The 19,518-nt window shown below is 42.7% G+C and overlaps 1 protein-coding gene and 1 long non-coding RNA gene across 3 annotated transcripts; both read right to left on the minus strand.

Moving 5' to 3' along the window:
- Positions 1-2,576: 2,576 nt before the first annotated feature.
- Positions 2,577-10,534, minus strand: HNRNPDL (heterogeneous nuclear ribonucleoprotein D like). Of its 2 annotated transcripts, XR_002301422.3 has the most exons (9): positions 10,185-10,534; positions 7,307-7,475; positions 7,045-7,206; positions 5,774-5,905; positions 5,538-5,652; positions 4,410-4,577; positions 4,003-4,097; positions 3,527-3,631; positions 2,577-2,837 (listed from the first exon to the last, which is right to left on the minus strand). XR_002301422.3 is itself a non-coding variant. In XM_020803179.3 (8 exons), the coding sequence occupies exons 1-7, from the start codon at positions 10,301-10,303 to the stop codon at positions 4,027-4,029; spliced, it is 936 nt and encodes a 311-aa protein (XP_020658838.2). In that variant the 5' UTR covers positions 10,304-10,534; the 3' UTR covers positions 2,577-2,837; positions 4,003-4,026. The 2 variants fall into 2 exon arrangements, 1 of the variants encoding a protein (XP_020658838.2); XM_020803179.3 differs by lacking the exon at positions 3,527-3,631.
- A 5,241-nt stretch (positions 10,535-15,775) lies between these two features.
- On the minus strand, positions 15,776-18,311 carry LOC144589578 (uncharacterized). Its single transcript, XR_013545765.1, has 2 exons — positions 17,971-18,311; positions 15,776-15,914 (listed from the first exon to the last, which is right to left on the minus strand). It is a non-coding gene; the product is annotated as an uncharacterized LOC144589578 (long non-coding RNA).
- Between the last annotated feature and the right edge of the window lie 1,207 nt (positions 18,312-19,518).

The following is a 19,518-nucleotide window of genomic DNA, read 5'->3' on the forward strand; positions in this document are numbered from 1 at the left end:
AAGATCAAAAGATCAGGGTGAATCGCGTTTGACAGGACAATGCTTGATTTTTGTGTGGTGGCTTCTAAAGCTTGAATACACCTCTTATAAAGAATATGTATTCAGCATGTAACATTGGGGAGCAATACAGAAAATCTGTGTATCTCTCTCCATGCACATACCCATACTTATTTCAATGGTGACAGTAAAAGATCCCGTCAAAGGGTTTGATCCAGCCTTAACAGATGTTGTGGATTTATTCCGGGACATCTTGTAGGCAAATGTGGTGTGAATGGGTTCAGTTTCAAATTCTGACAACTCATTTTGTGCGAGAAATACCACAGGGAGAGGTCTTAACTTTAACAACTTTGTCTTTATTAACAACTGGTAAATCAACATTACTCATGATGGGGTCAAAAAAAGCTTAATTCAGGCAACAAGCCGTAACTGTCCAACACGTAGTCATGTCCTCCTTTCATTGAACTTGGAGGGGTGCTGGGCCAAACCTCTTGGCATCTGTTGGCTTCCAAAGGGGTGCGCTCCGTACTGTGCAAATGGTGCCGCAGCATGGGTGCTTTGCCCAGTCGCCTTCAGGAGGAGTGTTGTAATGCAAACCGGGTCTTATCACCTGCTGCCCGCGTCCGTTATTCTTGGGGAAGACTACCACCGACCACTTGAGTCTCATACTTCACCTCCTGACTCTCCTTCGGTACTGGGCCCGGTAGCAGGGAGCTTCAGGTTAGGGAAGACCCTCAACAGCCCCTGAGTCTTCACTCTCTCATATTCCCTCAACCTCTCGAGCTCTCTTCCTTTTCCACATCTCCAATTCCACCACAAACTCACACTGGCTACTTATACTTTCTTCCCAAACGGACAGCTCTCGCTCCACCCCTTACCCTCATGCTCTTCAACTAAACTCAATTCAAATTTCCCAATCCTTTCCTCTTTATCCCTTGCCGTGTTCTCCCTCAGGTCCTCCTGTTCCTGCTCACTCTCTGCTTTCTCTTTTCCTTTATCTTCTGGGGACAACACACTCTCGACACCTTCACATGTGGTCAAACAGGTCCTTTCCCAGAAAATTAACCAAAACAGCATTCTAGGGCCAAGGGCTCATCCAAAGTACGTCTGCTATATGTGTCCTTTGAGATGTATTTAGACAAGTAACCATCTCAGTCCATACCACAACCTGGAATATATTAATGACTGCAGTAAGAAAGAGTACCTACAGTACAAGAGATTGAAAGACTGCATGGAGAGTTGAGGGATGCAAAATAATTTCAGCACATTTATCTCCAATTGCAAAAACAGAACTGATGCAAAGGTGTCTTCATGTAGTTTGTAGAACATCTGTACTGCACCATCACCATAGTGTGAAACACAGCATGCATGAACTTTGCAGAACTTGACCGTTTTATTAATTTGATCACGTAAATGTGTCTTGTCCTCTTAACAGAACCCACATTGTGAAATATGCCCTTGTGCACATACTACGGTAAACTGTTAGTTCAGAGGATATTCAGCTTTCTTCTCGACTGTTTAGTTTGGTTCCTTTTTTCTGGTTTATTTGGTTTATATCATTTATATATTTAGAATTTTATTAGACGTCTTGAGTGTTCTTACCTGGAAACATGAGGCATGTACACATTTTTGCTGGGGCAAGACACAGTGATGCCTGTAACAATAGGAAAGTCTATTTCAAGCTTATCGTCACCACACCCTCTTGTATTTGTATCAATACCATCTCATTTCTGGGGAATACAAGTAACTGTTGACTTCATAAAAACATCAGATACACAAGCATTCTTCATAGTGCTTACTTTGACACGAACAGTTTTATTACCTCTATATCCTGCTCGTTCATACATTTTTAGCTTATACGAGTCAGTTTTGTCACAAACTAAGACATAGCTTGTGAGGGTTGTTTTTAAATTAGCAAGACTAAACAACTGTTTATAACCAGCTGTTCAGTGTAATTACTGTACTGTTTCAATTTACATGATACACACAAGGAGTTAACATACACTCTAATCCAATATTCTCACTGCTGGGAGAAGGCAGGTTAGAACCTTCTCTCTTACAGGCTAACTTTGTTCTTGTGTAATGTTTTCCGTTTCAAACGTGCTCGCTCCCCACCCTCCTGTCTTAATTGGCACAATCTTGCTGTACACAAGACCATTAGAGTTTGAATGCATGCTTTGGCATTCTTATCCTTAACAGTAACATGTTTCTCCAGCTAAAGTTCTTTATATACATACTACATGGTTAACGAATTAAGACACTCCAGTAGCTCCTATCATAATTAAGTCAGGAGACTATGTATGCATAGCCACAGCTTGAATCTGCTTCTCCCCTATATACAAGGATTTTTACTTCATGAAGCTGTCATTTAAAACTTACAGAACCGACTAATGATACAATGCAACCTAGCATACACCTCTTTTTAAAAAAGAGTTACAGTGCATGTACTACTACCTTCTTAATGCATTTTTCTAGCTTACGGTTGCATGTATGTAACTTAGTGCATCCATGTATTGGCACAAAAGATCATTCTTAAATCATATGCAGTGTCCTCATGTCCCCAATTCAGAAGCCAGCAATCACAGGAAGCAAGTTTTTATTTGAGTCATTCAACAGGAAATTATACAAATAAAAATTGTATAAACACAAAAAAACCCACATTCGTATCATAACACAGATGACAAAGTAAAAACCATAAAGAAAACTAGCCGGCCACTATGTACAGTTGGACACTCTTGTGTCATACACTAAAAGTCTTTTACAAAATAATCTCATGTCACGAAGACCACCCCTTCAGTCAGTCCCGATGTTCTGCAAGATGGCTTTGCTGTAGTCTCTACCTACAAGACCAAAACAAAATAATTATGAGGCATGTGCAACATGTACATGTTTAAAAGGTCCATTTTCATGAACTGCTTTAAGTCCTCTATTTATTCCTCGCTTCACTGTTAAAGATCATATGCATATCTGTCAACATGAAATTTTTTGGATGACCCAGTTACGCTTTACAGGCCCAGGTGTACCAGTTCAGCTCAATCGATGGAGCTAATATCAAAAACATTGTAGAAGGTCAGCAAATAAGTCCTTGGTTTGCTAGAAACCAAGCTGCGGAGGAGCCTTTTCGTGGCTTCAAACTGCTAGCAGGAAAGAGAACATGGCAATAAACCAATGAAAGTTATTGTTAGCCAGCTGATCAAAATAGAAACTGCTCTTTGCATATGATCTTTAATATTTCCAGATTTAAAAGTTCGTTTTGGTTTGTAGATTTCACTAATAGCTATAAAAGAAAAAAGCAAGCATTAAATCTTAAAGAACGAACACTTAAAATGAGGTTCCACAATTGATATACAACACTAAACAGAAGACCAAAAATGATTAAGCTGTAAAGGCATTTATGCACTTTAACTCCTGTAAAAAACCATTTTAAGTTAAGACACTTAAATCTTCAAAGATTTTTAAAAAGAAGCCAAAGTCTGAAGTTTTCCACTTTAATCTTTACGCTGGTACATGAAGTTGGAAGAGACCATACCACAGGACAGCGTTTTCTGGTGTATGCCTTGCGCTCTGCCTGCAACGTGCGACCCCCAGAGATAGACGTGGTCAGGGTGACACACGGCCTGCAATGAAGTTCCCGCTGGCGGGTACAAACAAGGTATAATGTCAGAGTTAGAAGACAACAATCTTGTTTTGCTTAAGTTGTACCCATTTCAGTACTTTACCTGTTGGTTAATACTTAAGTTTAATTATTCCTCTACACCACCTGGCACACAATGTAAGCAGAAAAACTCTTATGTTTCTCTGAAGTACTAAGGACGACGAACCACCTTTTACAGAGTTAAAGATCTATAGACACTTAAAGCAAAAAGTTTTTAACATATATTTTAACAACACAATTTATTTTTTAAAAAAATCAGGCTACCAAGAAAGCGATTTTAATTCATTTGTCTATTGATCTTTAAATTAAGATTAGACGTAGAGTATGTGACTCCTTTACTCGATACACACCTGTTTATTCTGTCAAAAACTTCTTTAATATGGCTGATAGTTGTTTTGGTGATTACCGCCACCTCGTGATGCCTTTCCATACGTGCTTTGCTGTCCTGTTAAGAGATATGTGCAGTCTTAAGGAAAATTTCAGAACCATTCAAAGATTTAGTAAATAATACAAGATTGCGTTCACCCATCTTAGCACTGATATTTAAACACACAAGCAAAGCCATAATGTCAAATTGGCAGTGCTTCATGCAATCTTCTATTTTACTGTGAAAGACTCTAAGAATCTGAATTTGGGGCTTAAAAAAAGTAACAGAACAGCCCAGCACACATACACAAACAGGCTGAAGGTTGCTTCTGGAAAAAGGATTTGTATTGTAATAACAAATTTAAAGTCAGAAGTACAAGAAAAGTCTTACCACTATAGTCAGCATATCCCTGTCCATAGCCATAACTTGGGTAGTTGTACCCTGAATAATCATATCCACCATAGCTGCTGTAGTTTTGATCACTGTAAGGACTATTATAACTTCCATATCCTTGATCGTAATAGTTATTGTAGCCTTGGTTCCAGCTTTGGCCTTGACCTGAAATGAAGCAAGCACAGCGTTTAGTTTTCAGTCCCTTTAAAATCAGAATTTGCTATAGGTGTGAAAAACATTATTTTATCACTAGATTTCCTGATTTGGTTCCCATTTGGCTGCTGATGACTTCTGATGCCTATAATGGTACACCAAGCGTGATGGGGTGCTCCGTCTTCCTCAGAGGCTCAGCCAGTCCGCAATCCCAAAAAAGTTGGGGACTGTTGCCATGCATGAGCAGAGAGCAGCCACAATATTCCTTTACTCGGAAAAAGAACGAGGTGTCCTTTTTGCTACCATCAGAAATGGGGGATTCTCACCCTTCCCCCTCTGCTGAGAAATGTCCTGTGTTATATTTCACTTTATTTTACTTTTCACCCTAATGTTACACATCTAATCCAATGTTACAGGTCAAGTACCATTAAATCATCTTGCAGCTCTAATATAAAGAGCTCTACGTTGTTAACTCAGCACCCTCAAAAGGTACAAGTCTACTCCTGAGAACATAATCAGTTATGCTTTAAGAAGAAGTAAGGAAATAAACAGAATTTATTCATTTCATATGGCATAGCAGAGTAGCATTATAACAAAAGTTATTTCTCAGCATAGGAGTATCTCCAACCCTTATTTAGTACTAGAACATTTTTAGTACTAAATAAAAACCTACAGAAAACAGGAATGGTAATACATTAGAGATACAGAAAGGAACAAGCTATGCCCGCCTGCCTAAAAAGTGTAATAACAGTCTTTCCCTTCCAAGGCAGCAACAACAAATGTAACAATTTTTTTTTTAAAAAAGTAGAGTTCTGTGCTTTGGCAAGGAATTTCCATGTCTCTATACTGATATTAGCAATCTGATCTCAAGCCAAGAATATGCATCTCTAGTTGCACCTTCTCAGTTCAAATTTATTTCTGGTCATTCACATCCATATTCAACAAGCAGATTTCTAGTATCACCAAACTTACCCCTGCCACGTCCTCTGGAACCACCACGCCCACCAGATGAAGCACCTCTACCTCCTTTCTGCTGCTGCTGTTGTTGCCTATATACATCTTTGGGCTGCGCTACTTTGATCTCACACTAGGAGAAAACAGACCACTATTTAGTACAAAATATATGAAGTCCTTGAATTTTTAATTATCATTGCTCCCAAGTGAAGTAAAGAGAGAAGAGTGGAAAACTCTGCCTAGAAGAGCCATACCTTGCCAGAGCCTATTTGATGGTATCTGCTTTCCAACAACTTCTTTACTGGTTCTTCATCAGAGTATGTGATGAAGCAGAAACCCCTTCTTTCATTTGTCTTTGTGTCCATGGGTAGCTCAATATTTTCAATCTGAAAGCCACATTAAAAAGTTGGAAGAATATTCTGATTCAGCACCAATGCTCAGGCTCCACCTCTTTTGCTTGTTCTCATCTTTTCTGTCCTTATTACGTATTACAGCTGATCTATAATTTCATTCCACTTCAATCACCCATGCCACCTTGTTTACAACTCATGCCTTGAATGCCATGTCAAAACTTTAAGCCACCATTTTTCTTTTAAAATGCACTCCCTAACCATCAACCAAAATACTCCTTTAATATTGAATTACAGTGGTGCCTCGCTAGACAGTTACCCCACATAAGTTTTTTCGCTAGACATTGACTTTTTGCGATCGCTATAGTGATTCACAAAACAGTGATTCCTATTGGGTAATTTCACTGGACAATGTTTGGTCCCTGCTTCGCAAACCAATTTTCGCTAGACAAAGATTTTGACAGCTCCCTCTGCGCTTGCAAAACAGGTGTTTTCGGGCCCTAAGCTTCATAAGACAGCGATTTAAACAGCTGCTCGGCGCTTCGCAAAGCGGCTTTCCTATGGCTGATCTTCGCTAGACAACGATGATTCTTCCCCATTGGAATGCATTAAACAGGTTTCAATGCATTCCAATGGGGAAATGCTTTTCGCTATACAATGTTTTCGCTAAACAGCGATTTCAGTGGAACGGATTATCATCATCTAGCGAAGCACCACTGTACATTGATTTATATTCCTCTCCTTTTCCCCTTGTTGCTATCTCTTTATTTCTTCACTTTCCTATGTCCCCATTAATGTAGTTAAAAATAATGTAGTGGCAGTATTTAAAATTAGAAATATTTAAACAGTTTTTAATTAAAAACCATTGTACAGAGTTTGAAAAGCATGGCCTTTCTCATTTACATTCTTCTTGAGTGCTATGCAAATTAATGATGCGATCACAAATTCTGCCTGTGTGTTGTTCCCATTTATCCATATATATTTAAATGCCTGTTTGTCTGTCATCACTATCTATTTTCTTCTATTTTAACATTCTACTAACCAACTGTATAAAGAAAGCGGTAAAGGCACTCAAATCATGAGCAACTACTTTACCAGTCACTGTGTTATGCAATGCCCCAAACAGTAGACGCTAAAACTAAGACTAGATATAGGTAACTAATAAACAATTATACCTCTCCAAAACCACCGAAATATTCCTTTATTTGTTCTTCAGATGTGTCCGGACTCAATCCACCAACAAAAACTTTTTTGGGTGGCTCTTTCCCTTTCAAAGCTTTTGCCCTTTTGGGATCTATTAGTTTGCCATCCAATTTGTGTTCTTTCAATTCCAAGACCTAAAAAAGACATTGAATTCAAGTTTAACTTCAGAGGAAGAAAAATACATATATTTATTTGGAGATTCGTATTTCAGCTACATACAATGTGTTAACATACCTTCTCAACACTGGCAGCATCTTTGAAAAGCACAAACCCAAAACCTCTTGACCTCCCTGTGACAGGATCCGTTTTAATTGTGCAGTCCACAACTTCTCCAAAACGAGACAAATACTCTGTCAGGTCTTTTTTGCTTGTATCCCAGCTAAGGCCTCCAATAAACATTTTGCTACAAAAGAAATAAAATGTGTGACTGAATTACATTTCCTCCAAACATTAGTTATTACCTGTAGACTAAACTGAATTTAATACCAACCAGAGTAGTTCCACTGAAATGAATCAGAATTAACTGACAGAAATCTAATTTCAATGAGTCTACTCAAGATGGGACTAGAACTGGATTTAGCTCTGTATAGTTAATTTTTATTAGCATGCTCAGTGCACCCACCAAACTGAATTACACTAAATCATTATTAAACAAGGCTGAGCCTACTCACATGGCTTTAGCCAAATTATGCTCCACAGAAACTTGAAGAACAAAGGTTGTCATACTTGTGGTCAAACCTACAAGTAGCAGCTTAGCAAATCTCAAATTAAGGGGGGGAGTTGGTGCATGCAAAGGTGACTAAGCAACTTTATTTCATTATTCAGATATGATTCAATAAAGGAGAAAGACTGTCCTCAATACCATTAAACAATACAAACCCAATGGAAATGAACTGATTTTATCAGGGCCTAAATAGAAGAGAAACTGCCAATTTAAACTACTGGTATTACTCTGATTCAGGAATCAGTTAACCTGTGAAAAGCCAGTCCTCAATACTAATGGATGCAAACCAATGCAAATGAAAATTCAGTAACATTAAGTGAAAAGAAATAGGTTTACAATAAAATACTAAAGTGCAGAGTCTAGATGTATTTTAAAAACCAAAAAGATTTATCTGAGGTAAACTTTTGCCGATTGCTTAGTTGCGACACACTAAGGGAGAGAAACTCACAGAAATCTTTGCAATGCAAGCTAGTTATTGTTAAATCAGATGTTTCTCTGAATCTCAGAACAACTCTTGCACCTCTGAAATTGTGACAATTTTTTGTAATTCAATTCCCTATAAGCAAAGACATAATTAAAAACTGTTGTACAGAGGCTGAATTCTAACACTACGCTCTTATACACACACATACTGTACTAGAAATACTAACCATATTTATAGGGACTTAAGGTGACTTCAGTGAGATTTCCCACCCCAAAAAATTATAACCCTGGAGATGCTGGGAAAACAGAATAGTTTTTATTTAACACACTTTCTTTGGAACAGGAACAGCATATTTTTCATGTTAGCAAATAAGAATATTTTCTTCAGGCTGGGATAATTTGAACAAGGGAACTGGGACTGAATATTCTTCAAAGAAGCCAATTAAAATATGTTCAAGAACAGGCTATAGGAATCTGTAAAAACCTTTGACACCTGGCAGACAAATGCCCCAAATTTGATGGTAATTATATTTCACTCTCCTAGCCTTCTCTCCTACCTTACCAGTAAACTCACAATTTGGCATGCTACTGCACAAATTGTCTGTCATCTACTGTGTAAGATTCTAAGCTGCTTCATGTTCTGGAGTGCTCAAGGCATGTTTCCACTACATGTTTCCACTACACCTAGTAAATCTGAAAAGTAGCTCAACCGTTTTTGAACAGGAATGACTTGAATACGAAAGATACAACAGCCCAGAGCATAGGCACATACACTGAAAGTGGGCATACTAGCAACAACAGATTAACAGATAAATTAACACAACTATAACATTCTACTATTGAAAAACTAAGGACAGCCAATAAACCAGATTTTCCCACTGATAGGTCACTTTCAATTTGACAGGAATGTTCTAGTTTAAAGAAAACAAAGACTGCAAAAAGAGAATGTCGACCAAATCCAAAGGAAGACATCATTCCTTTACTCCTAACATTTGTGGAACTAAAAATTTGAAACAGATGTTTCTTTCTTGTAGTTCAATGGATTTTTATCCTGTTCTTTTCCTAAGGATCTCAAACCAATGGACAAAGTTCCACCTTGCACTGCTTAGTACAACAGCCCCACCAGCAACGCTGATCCTCCTATAAAAAACTGATCGAGATCTTCACCTGCAGCTCACAGTAGAGCAAGCATCTGCACTTAAATCTCCCTTCTCACTCTCATCTCGCAGCCACGGTATCAATTGTGAAGAAAAGAACTACAATTCACAAAATCTTATGCCCAATAAATCTTGCTACCCTTCTGCGATACTACAAGACTCATTTTTTCCTCCTCCTTCCTTGTAGCAATATAGTAACGCAATGCACCTTGAAAACGGAACCACACTTGGCCGTAACTTGCGTGGATATCGATCCACCTGCCTTTTATCTCCAACACAAAAGTCTGGGGAGCAAAAATCTCTACGACCAGCCAAGAACAGGAGATACGTGCAATAAAAATTTAAAAAAACCCAATACGACCTTGCTTTGCACGCTGCATGCACGGAAACCTAGCAAAGCGATCCTACGCTGGCGCCCACAAGCCCCTCCCTCGCCTGCCTCCCATCGCCCCGCCCACTTCGAACACACGGGCTCACGGGCCCGCCCTCAGGTGCCTCCAGCCCAAGCCCCGCCCCTACAGGCTGCTATAGGCCATTTGTTACGTCATGACATTTTAATGGACACTTCCTCGGCCCCGCCCACTTGGAAACATAGATCAGCCGCGACGGGCAGGGAGGGGGAAGATTTAAGAGACACAATGAATAGGCCTTCAAGGCGGCACGAGGAGGGGCATCGACGATGACGGGCGCCCAGGGGTGGCTGAGGCCTTTTATTCGCTTATCTGACCCTCCCGAGGCAAAATGGCGGCTGGCTAGACGCTCCCTCCCCCCCTCCCTTTCGTGAGGCTGTTCCGGCCTCCCCTCATACCCGTCATCCTGCTGGTTCTTGCTGGCGTTAATCTTGGAGCCCTCAGCGAAGTCTTCTTGACCGCCGCCGGAGCTGGCGTTGTTGTTATTGCTGCTTCCATAGTCGGTGTTGTCTTCCATGGCGGGGAACGGGCCGGGAAGTAACGCACACGCGCGCGCACACACACACACACACACAGACAAAAAACAACAACAACAAACCCCACACGCACACGACTACCCCACGCTCGCCTACCCGCGAAAAGAACAAGGCAAACGACCCGAGAAGAGGATTAAAATGGCGGCCGTGACAAGAGATCCGGGCAGAGCCTGCGCCGTGTTTATATAGGAGCGCTCTCGCCCAATCAGCGCAGCCCGCCTGCGCAGGCGCAGTTGCTTTAAGGGGTGGCGGGGAGGAATTTCTGAAGGAAATGGGGACGGTGTCGGGTGGGAGAGGCAATGGCGGCGGCTGGGGGAGGGGGAGGCGGTGTGAAGTAAAAGGGCTTTTTTTTTTGGCGCCCAACCTTTTCGTGGGAAATATATTTCCCGCTCAATTCAGCCAGTCGGCTTCCCCCACCAGGCTGCGGGAGTGAAATGCATGTACCGCGAAGCAAACGACACTGACCTTCATGGGTCTTTTTTAATTCCAAGCAGAGGTTAATATCTCTGGCGACTCGCAATATATATTGTGGACTGTACACACGTGCAACATACACGCAGTTCTTTTGTATTGAGTTAATAGATTTCGGGTTATATCTGTAGCCATACTGAGTTATACACATTCACCTATGTGAGACTCCGTACGTATAACTCAGAACGAAAGGACTGCGAGTATGCTGCCCGTGTGTACAGTCAACAAAGCGGGACAGGACGTGGGTCGTCCTTAAAGGTTCTGCACCGCTTCCATGCGCGCTCCACAGGAACTTGCGAACGAGCGCTTGCAAGAATGTGAAGGAGGCTCCGTGGGGGACGTAGCTTTTCCATCCTGCTTTGCCAAAAGCAAGGTCCTCTCCTGGTGCAAACAAGTCCTTTTACTGTTTGCATTCTTTTTTTCAGGAGCTAGTCCCGTGAACAAGAGGTAGAGAGAGCTCAGTGGGCACAACACCTTTTCTGCATGTAAAATCTGTAACACAAGTGAAGCAGATCCATGCCCCAGAGACTGGAACCTGGCTTCTCTCACAGGAGGCACAGTGGAGAATCGAACTCCCAAACTCATTACTAGATGTGAAATGTCACACCAACTCACACAGTTTGCAACATATGTTTACTGCAACCAGACACCTAAACCACATGTGTGAAATGTCACAATGACATACAGTTTACAAGGTATGTCTACTAACCAACCACTATATCTGTCTTGGGGCCATGTAGTCTGGATGTTTTTTCCACAGGACACTGTTTATGTGGTTTGATCAACTATACATAATAATAATAATAAAATATGCAATATTTTCCTAGTGTAGATTTTTGTCTCTGAAATCACGAACAGAACTGCTATATAGCTAGTTCTGATTAGATTGGATCTCTCATTACCCATACACACTTTGCACCAAAATTAATGTCTGCTTAATGTAGCTATGATTAGGGTTGCCAGATGTCAGGCAGATGTCCTCCTTTTTAGCCTAATGTCAGGCTTTTGTATATTTTATGTTTTAATTTTGGATGGGAGGAGAGAGGTGGAAGGACCCCCTTCACCTTGGCTTTCCCCGCCCCCATCTTCCCGCTCACCCCTGGTATTTTGAAAAAAAGCCTCAATTGAATTTATTTTAAATTTTTAACATGACTATTTCTTGGTCGGTTCACTAAGAGACATTTATTGGCTGCTATTGTAATAAAATTGTATTGATTGTGGGTTTAATCTGGAATGATTCAAATGAAATATTCAGTATGTCCTCCTTGATCCTCCTTTTTGTCTTTCTATGTCCTCCTTTTAGTACCCGTGTATCTGGCAACCCTAGCTATGATACACATAGACCAGGAGAGGAGAACTGGAATTCAGTCACAGCTGGAGAGCCACAGGCTCTCCACCTCTGCTCTGCATTCTTATCAGCAAAGAACATCCAAGGATAGCTGCAGAAACAGGAATAAAACACCACAACAGCAGTTCTCACATTGACCCTAACAACTCTACTGTCAAACAGCAATCTCAGTACTATGTATATGCCAAAGGTATTACTACAACTGCCATGCATGAAAGATACCAACACACAGTAATGACAGGAACTGCACAACACAGTATTTGCTCTGATCAGTACATTGTCTTTCCCATGCAAGTTTGCAAAAAAATAAACTACAGGTCAAGAGGGTTGCAACCAGCACATTATTGCCATCACCACAAACTCCAGGGGTTTCTTGAGATACAGTTTTAATCTCTCTGGATGATCAAACATGTCACAAACATTTTTTTTTTTTTGGCTGCCAACCAAACAGTCCACTGGTTAAGAGATCTAAAGGAAAACACTTGTGGCCATAGTCATAATAGTGCCAATACAGTCTAAGGAATTCATATTGATGGTTGCATGAAAGGACCAAGCATTTTGCAAACAGCTGGACTGATGCACACATTCAAAAGGAAAAATGCACACCGTAAGTCCACAGGATGAAGAATTGTGAGCTCACTGTGAATACATAAATGCAACAGAAATTTGAGACACAGTTTTGAGCCATGTTCCCAGGGACAACTGGTGCAGGATCTGCAAGGCAGACTTCAACTGACAAAAATAAAATCATAAAGTAAAAGGGAAAGGCAGCAGGACTAGAACTCAAAACTTCCAACCCAGGCTGCAGCATCCTATCATTTGCTCCTAATACTGTTCAAAAATTATTTACTAAGTAAGAAATTCTGTCATTCAGTGTAGTGTTAGTTATGTGCCAGTTAGTTATGTGCCATTCAAGGTATGTGAGATATTTAAGGAGTGATTTCACCAGTACCACTCCACCAGTGTTTCTGTGGATGAGCGGCAATGTTCCCTCTAAGTTATGTGCATGTGGCTTACCCAGAGCTCCATTGGGGCTGCGTATGGGCAGCCCGCAGCCAGGTTGTTTACTTCCTGTTTCAAATGAAGCCATACCCACCTCTACAGTACGTGTACAGAGCAAGGCTCCTCCAGAACAGGACAAAACATTAGTAGTTAGAGGGAACATTGCTGAGCGGTGATTTGAACCCTGGTCTTCAGAGTCCCAGTCCATCACTCTGTCCACTACTACAGCACACTGGATACCAGTGTAAAGTAATGAGGTACCATAGGTGAAAATACAGAGAAGCAGCTGCTTCTGGGACTTTCTGGGAATTACAATGGAAATGTTTTGAGCTACATTGCATGTGCCTTTGTAAACGTAGCATTACAATCTTACTAGGGGTAGGCCCAGTCCCTGAACACATGAAAGGATGTAAACTTCTTTCCTCTTCCCCATGTGTCTTATTCTGCTGAATTCTCCCTCTTGTGCTATTGATGTTCCACTGGTGTAATTCCAGTGGCGACAGCAGGGCCAGCCCTACTGTTTAGCGAAGTAAAGTGGCTGCTTCACGTGGCAAGCATCGGACGGTAGCAGGAAGCATCAGCTAGACCCTGGAAAAAGATACGCCTGTGTGTCAGCTTTACACTCAGATTTCCTGCCCTAAATGCAATAGCAAACATGGTCTCTATAGCACCACAGAATGATGATTTAGTGTCCTTTTTTTTTCAGCTTCTGTACATCGAAGGGGAAAAGAATGGTATCTTGTTCTATGCCTCAGGCAGCAAACTGGGCAGTGGTGTACCTGTGGCACAATTATACGATTTACATGTTTCCCCCTGCTATTCAGGCCCCACAGCTCCCAGAGCAGCTAACTATCATAATACAGTACCACATATTCAGGTAAGAATCATTCCTCTGTGGAATTTGGGAAAGATCCTGTCTTCACCCAGGAAGAAGAATTTGAAGACAGGATTTAATAAGGTCACATTCAATTAACTGCAAAAAATATAACCTCTGCCTTCCATGGTCCTAGCAGGTAAGGATGAATAATACATTGTTCAACGTTAATTGGGCTTCATTCTTATACTGCATAATAGAGAATAGTTGTATATTTCTCTCACAGCTGTTCTCGAAAAAGAGTGACAAATTTTACATACCACCTCCTCCTATAGTAGGAATAGAAAGCAGCATCTCAAGAGAGGAATTTAAAAGAAAAGATCACTTCCCACTTGAAAAAGAGAATCTCTTCTCATAGATTTTTCAGCAGACACAATTTGTTGGACCAACAACAACAAAAGGGGAAGAATGCTTGTGTGGTCCTTGTACAATCTGAAGGCAAGGGTGTGTGGTATCTTTATTAGTAATAATTGTGTGTTGTCAAGCGGTTTACTTTGAACACACACACAGAGTGATTAGATGTCTGTGCCACATTCTTTCATTTAAAAAAGTTTTGAAATCAGGGCTGCAGATTCCAAGTGTAGGGTTCAGCTTCCATCTCTGGTGATCAGTGGCAGAAATAAATTTGTGGGGCCCTGAAGCTTGAACTGTCATGAGGGGGTTCTTCATAAACAATGAGGTCTGGGTAACCACAGTTATCTTCTTCAGTGAGGTTGTTCCACTACAGATGACTAAAACTTTTTTTTAAAATGTGGATTAAAGTTGCTTCTGGGGCCCCTCCAGGATTAGGGCCCTAAAGCCTAAGCTTAATTAGTTTCATAGCAGATTCACCCCGATGGTGGTATTGATTGGGAATGTCTTGCCCAGTTCCTTAGACAAAGGATGGCCACCAGTCACACCTTCATTCATTTGACATAAAGCAGGCAACACTATTTTCCCTACAATATTTAAAGACAGTAAGAAAGACAGAGGCAAGTATGAGAAATAAAATGAAGAAAAAAGAGAAGGGGGGGAACGTGCAAAATTTAAAAAAAAATCCAAGTTGGGTTAGTGACTAGGCGCTCAGAGGTAGCCACTGCCCTCAAGCAGCAGATTTTGCAGTACCGGTGTATTTTTGCCATCTATCCGTGGCATGGATCCACATGAATTTTAATGTACGCTCACCTCCAAATCATTGCCCATCTCCATTTCCTCGGTTGTGGCACTGGCGTAAGAGGTTGGACTGGAAGCTTCTTTGAAGTGGCATATTTTCTCCCCACTTGTACTCTGCAAGGATCTGTCCATGGAGTGCTCATGGTGTTGATGATGAAGATGAGGCTTGCTAGATCTCAGAGAATGAGCTGCTGTGCCAGGAAATGGCTGGCTGCCCTGAATCTCCAGGCCAGGCAAACAAATGTAAGGAGCAGTGGTGGAAAGGAAGGCACAAGTCTCATTTATTGTTATGGGGTGGCTGTAGTGTTTGGGTACCCAACTCCAACCCTCTCCGAATGGCACCCAGGCTCACTGGCTTCCTGTGTCTGTCCAACACAACACATACTATACTTCCTTAAGAGCTCAGACAGGGAACCCACAATGCCTAGCTGACTCCCTCACACATGCATGGAGAAATATTATGTTCTCAATTCCTGTGACATCACAAGGCCCCACATCATGAATTCACAAAGACCCACCTCAGGCATTGGGCCCCAGATATAATGAGGGGATGGGGAAGATCATCCTGTGACAGCCCCTGACAAACAAGACAACACTTTAAAACCATTCCGGAAAATTCTTTTATTGGTTTTGGAAAAGAGGCTAAACGGGTATCCTCAGCAGAGACAAGGGCCTGGTTCAGCTCCAGCAGGACGCCTGCCTTCTGGTCCCTCGCATCCCCCCGGGGAAGAGGAAGCTTCAGGCCCTGCAAGAGAAAGAGAAAAAACAACTAAGGGGTGAGCTCGTCCATGGCCATCAACCACCTTCAACCCAGGAGTATCCACCGACCAATGTTCTGGCAACTTCATCCCGAAATTCCGCCTGCCAACATCCACTGGCTTCCACCAGGAATATCCACCCGTTCATCTCTTCCACTCTGCTTCTGAAGCCGGCCTCCGTCAGCTCCCGAATGCTTGGGTCACACACACGCCCCAGCGACATCCCCATGTAATGCCAGCCAGCCCATTTATGCACACATTCACAAACACACACACACCAGCCACCCCTCGACACACACACACCTTCACTCCACCAGCCATTCACACACATGCCCCGGCTTCCATCCGCTGATATCCACCAAGCGTCCACCACCGGCTTCATCCGCCAACCTCTGCTGGCCTCCGCCTTGTGGCCTCAGCCAGCTTCCGCAGGCAGATTCCACCAGCTTCTGTCTGCGAACGTCCGCCGACTTCCTCCCAGTCCATCGCCGACATCAGCCAGCTTCAAGCCACGATCTCTGCCAGCCTCGAGCTGTTAACTCGCCAGCCCACTTAGCAAGTTGATTTGCTTTCGCGAAAGAACTTGCCTTGGGCAGAAGGGCTGGGTCCCCTGCAGCCGCTGCTGCTCTCTCTGCAGGGCTGCCCTCTGGCCACTGGCCTCCCTTCTGGTCTCCTGCCCTGCCCAGAAAGCCCCTTTTACCTGCCAGCAGAGAGGTGGGGCCCCTGTGAGGTCACAAAGACCCAGGAGAAAATGGGTTGGTTTCCCAAGGCAGCAGCAGCAGCAACCTTGGGATTGGCTGAGTCCTGAAGATGATGTCAACAGTCCCTCTGATCATGTGATTCACCCACAAAAGCTTGCATTTTGCATGATTTTTTTTAAAAAAAATAATTAGTGGCCTATAAATGTATCCCCTGTCACCAATCCCTCTGATTGTTAAATCTCCCCATGTTGGCCTTCTGACAGGATTCTAGGCTGGTGCTCCAAAAAGTTATCTTCCAGCATTTGCACCAAAAGGAACTTTCCTAAGCCCTGAGCTAGGGTAAAAAAACCGAAAGTAATAAATGAATAAGGATGGGCGCAGTCACACAATGCAGCCTTTGACCCTTTTGGGGTTGAGGGCTTTATTTTTTTGCCTCTTTTTGGACATTTTTTTCTTGTCCTTGCCATAAAAAAGATATTATAAGAAAAAAAAACTAAGTGTCATTAACCTCCCTATGGGTTTTGGAGGCACACAGGAGCACAGATCCGTGGCAAAGGTGTTACAAGGCCAAGAGGTTTTTGGGGGGGTGCGTGGGTGGGATTTGGGACTGCCCCGGTTTGCCACCTGCTGATTTCAGTGAAGTCGTAATCCCGATTATCATCTAAAGAGGGAGTAGTAATGCGATTGTTAGAGCTCCGGGAAAACAATTGCCTGGCTGCACCGTTGACCTTGATCTAACTCAGTAAATAGCGCTTTTCTTGCGCTGAAATTCTGAAAAACCCCTTATACAGACCCTTTCCTTGCTAGACAAGGGAACACAAAAGACAGACAAAACACACAAAAAGAGGCTACTTCAGAAGAACGGCACGCCAAATGGTCCCCCCCCCCACACCTCCAGGCCGTCCCATCCATGCAAGTTAACAGGAGCGGGACAGCTCGGTTTTCAAGACCTGCGTCCTAATAATACATCTAATAATAATACTCCCTAATAATACTCCCTGCCTTTGTGGGAACACAGCTTGGACCTTTCACAGTATTTCTTTCAGCTTTAAAGTATTTCCTCAGCCTCACAGAACTGACTAAAAGACCTGGCTCTTGAAGCGGGCCTTCCCTCCTATCAATACTTGATTTTTCTTTTTATTTAGTTTTCTTTATTTCTTCCCATCTTGACCAATGTTAATCTTGTTAATTTAAATTGTTGTTTTAACTGTATATGTATATTGTCTTATGAATGATTTTATGTAAGCCACCCTGAGTAGACTTTGTCTAGAAGGTGTGGGATAAAAATCTAATAATAAATAAATAATAAATAAAATACATCTTTGGAGCAAGGCTGATATACCGAAAACGCTGCAAACTGGTTTGCTTTTCCTTCGCTGGCTTCATAGATACATTGAGGAAAATGGCCGCTCAGCTTTATTACTTCATTATTAATTGCATAGTAGCATTACGCAACCCGATTGCGCAACTCTCCTTCCTGCGCGGGTTATGTTCTGCAACGTAGTTAATTCGAATTACTTTTCGCACAGAAAAAAAAAGAAGAGGAAACAACGCTCTCAAGCCATCTGTGTGTTAGGTATGGCAGGGACTAATTACCCCCCCTTGCAAAAAAAAATGTCTCCATCAATCACTCTTCCGCCTCTCATGATTTCTGCCTGATATTTCGGGAGCCGGATTTCCCCCGCGTAACTGCAAGCTTTTTTCGGACATCTCTGCAACCCCTCGCGTTGCAACGGCGCGCGCTTAAGTTTCCGCACTTCCGGCCGCCGGCAGGGGCGAGGGAAACCCCTTGCATTTTGCTGGGCGCGTTTGCTCGGGAGGAGACCTCGTCTGAACCCGGCGGGATTTACTTCCGAGGCACGGTGCCGCGGAGGGTGGTGGGGACGTGCAACCCAAGCGAATGACGTGGAAGCGACCATTTCCAAAGCGGTCGCTGCGCTCGCGTGTTACACCAAGAAGAGTCTGGATAACAATTAAAACGTCGTTAAAAGGAGACCCGCTTGGAAACAAGCGAGCAGGAACTTCTTTCAACCCTTGTTAGGCAAACCAACCCGCTTTTATTGTGTCAGATGAAAGGCAGCGAGCACAGCTTTGTTTGCAGGTCTGATGTCGGGGTAGCACTGGAAGGTTTGACTGCCTGCAGGGATAACGTTGTAGGAGGAGGAAATGAAGCATTTGCTTTGAGGTTTGCTTTGATCCTAACTTATTCATCACAGAACGAATGTTTGTGGACTCACAAAGAGAGTATGCCTGAATAAGAAGTTGATGGCATACACCAAGATCCAGGTCTATAGAGCCTGTGTCCTGAGCACACTCCTGCACTGCAGTGAGTCCTGGACCCTTCATGCAGGGCAGGAGAGGAAGCTGAACACCTTCCATATGCGTTGCCTCCGACGGATTTTTGCTATCACCTGGCAGGACAAAGTTCCAAATAGAGGAGTCCTAGAACGAGCTGGAATTTGTAGCATGTACACATTACTGAAACAGCGATGTCTACGCTGGCTTGGGCATGTTGTGAGAATGGCTGATGGTCAGATTCCAAAAGATCTCCTCTATGGAGAATTAGTGCAGGGAAGTCGCCCCAGAGGGAGACCACAGCTGCGATACAAGGACATCTGCAAGCGGGATCTGAAGGCCTTAGGAATGGACTTCAACAGATGGGAAACCTTGACATTTGAGCATTCAGCCTGGAGGCAGGCGGTGTATCATGGCCTCTCCCAATTTTAAGGGACACTTGTCCAGCAGGCCAAGGCAAAGAGGCAGTTCCGGAAGCAGCTAAATCAGGGAGCTGGAGAGAGGACAGATTGTATTTGTCTTCAGTGTGGAAGAGATTGTCACTCTTGAATTGGCCTTCTCACCCACACTAGATGCTGTTCCAGGTCCTCCATAC

The sequence above is a fragment of the Pogona vitticeps genome, chromosome 5 (assembly GCF_051106095.1).
Source record: "Pogona vitticeps strain Pit_001003342236 chromosome 5, PviZW2.1, whole genome shotgun sequence".
Taxonomy (NCBI): domain Eukaryota; kingdom Metazoa; phylum Chordata; class Lepidosauria; order Squamata; family Agamidae; genus Pogona; species Pogona vitticeps.

Bases quoted from the DNA above. Each gene is read 5' to 3' on its own strand.
- HNRNPDL (XM_020803179.3), bottom strand. From the start codon at position 10,303: ATGGAAGACAACACCGACTATGGAAGCAGCAATAACAACAACGCCAGC. The intron at 7,476-10,184 runs GTATGAGGGGAG...TTTCTTTTGTAG, and splicing joins AAGAACCAGCAGGATGACGG to CAAAATGTTTATTGGAGGCC. The intron at 5,653-5,773 runs GTATGGCTCTTC...GTTTTCTCCTAG, and splicing joins ATCAAATAGGCTCTGGCAAG to TGTGAGATCAAAGTAGCGCA.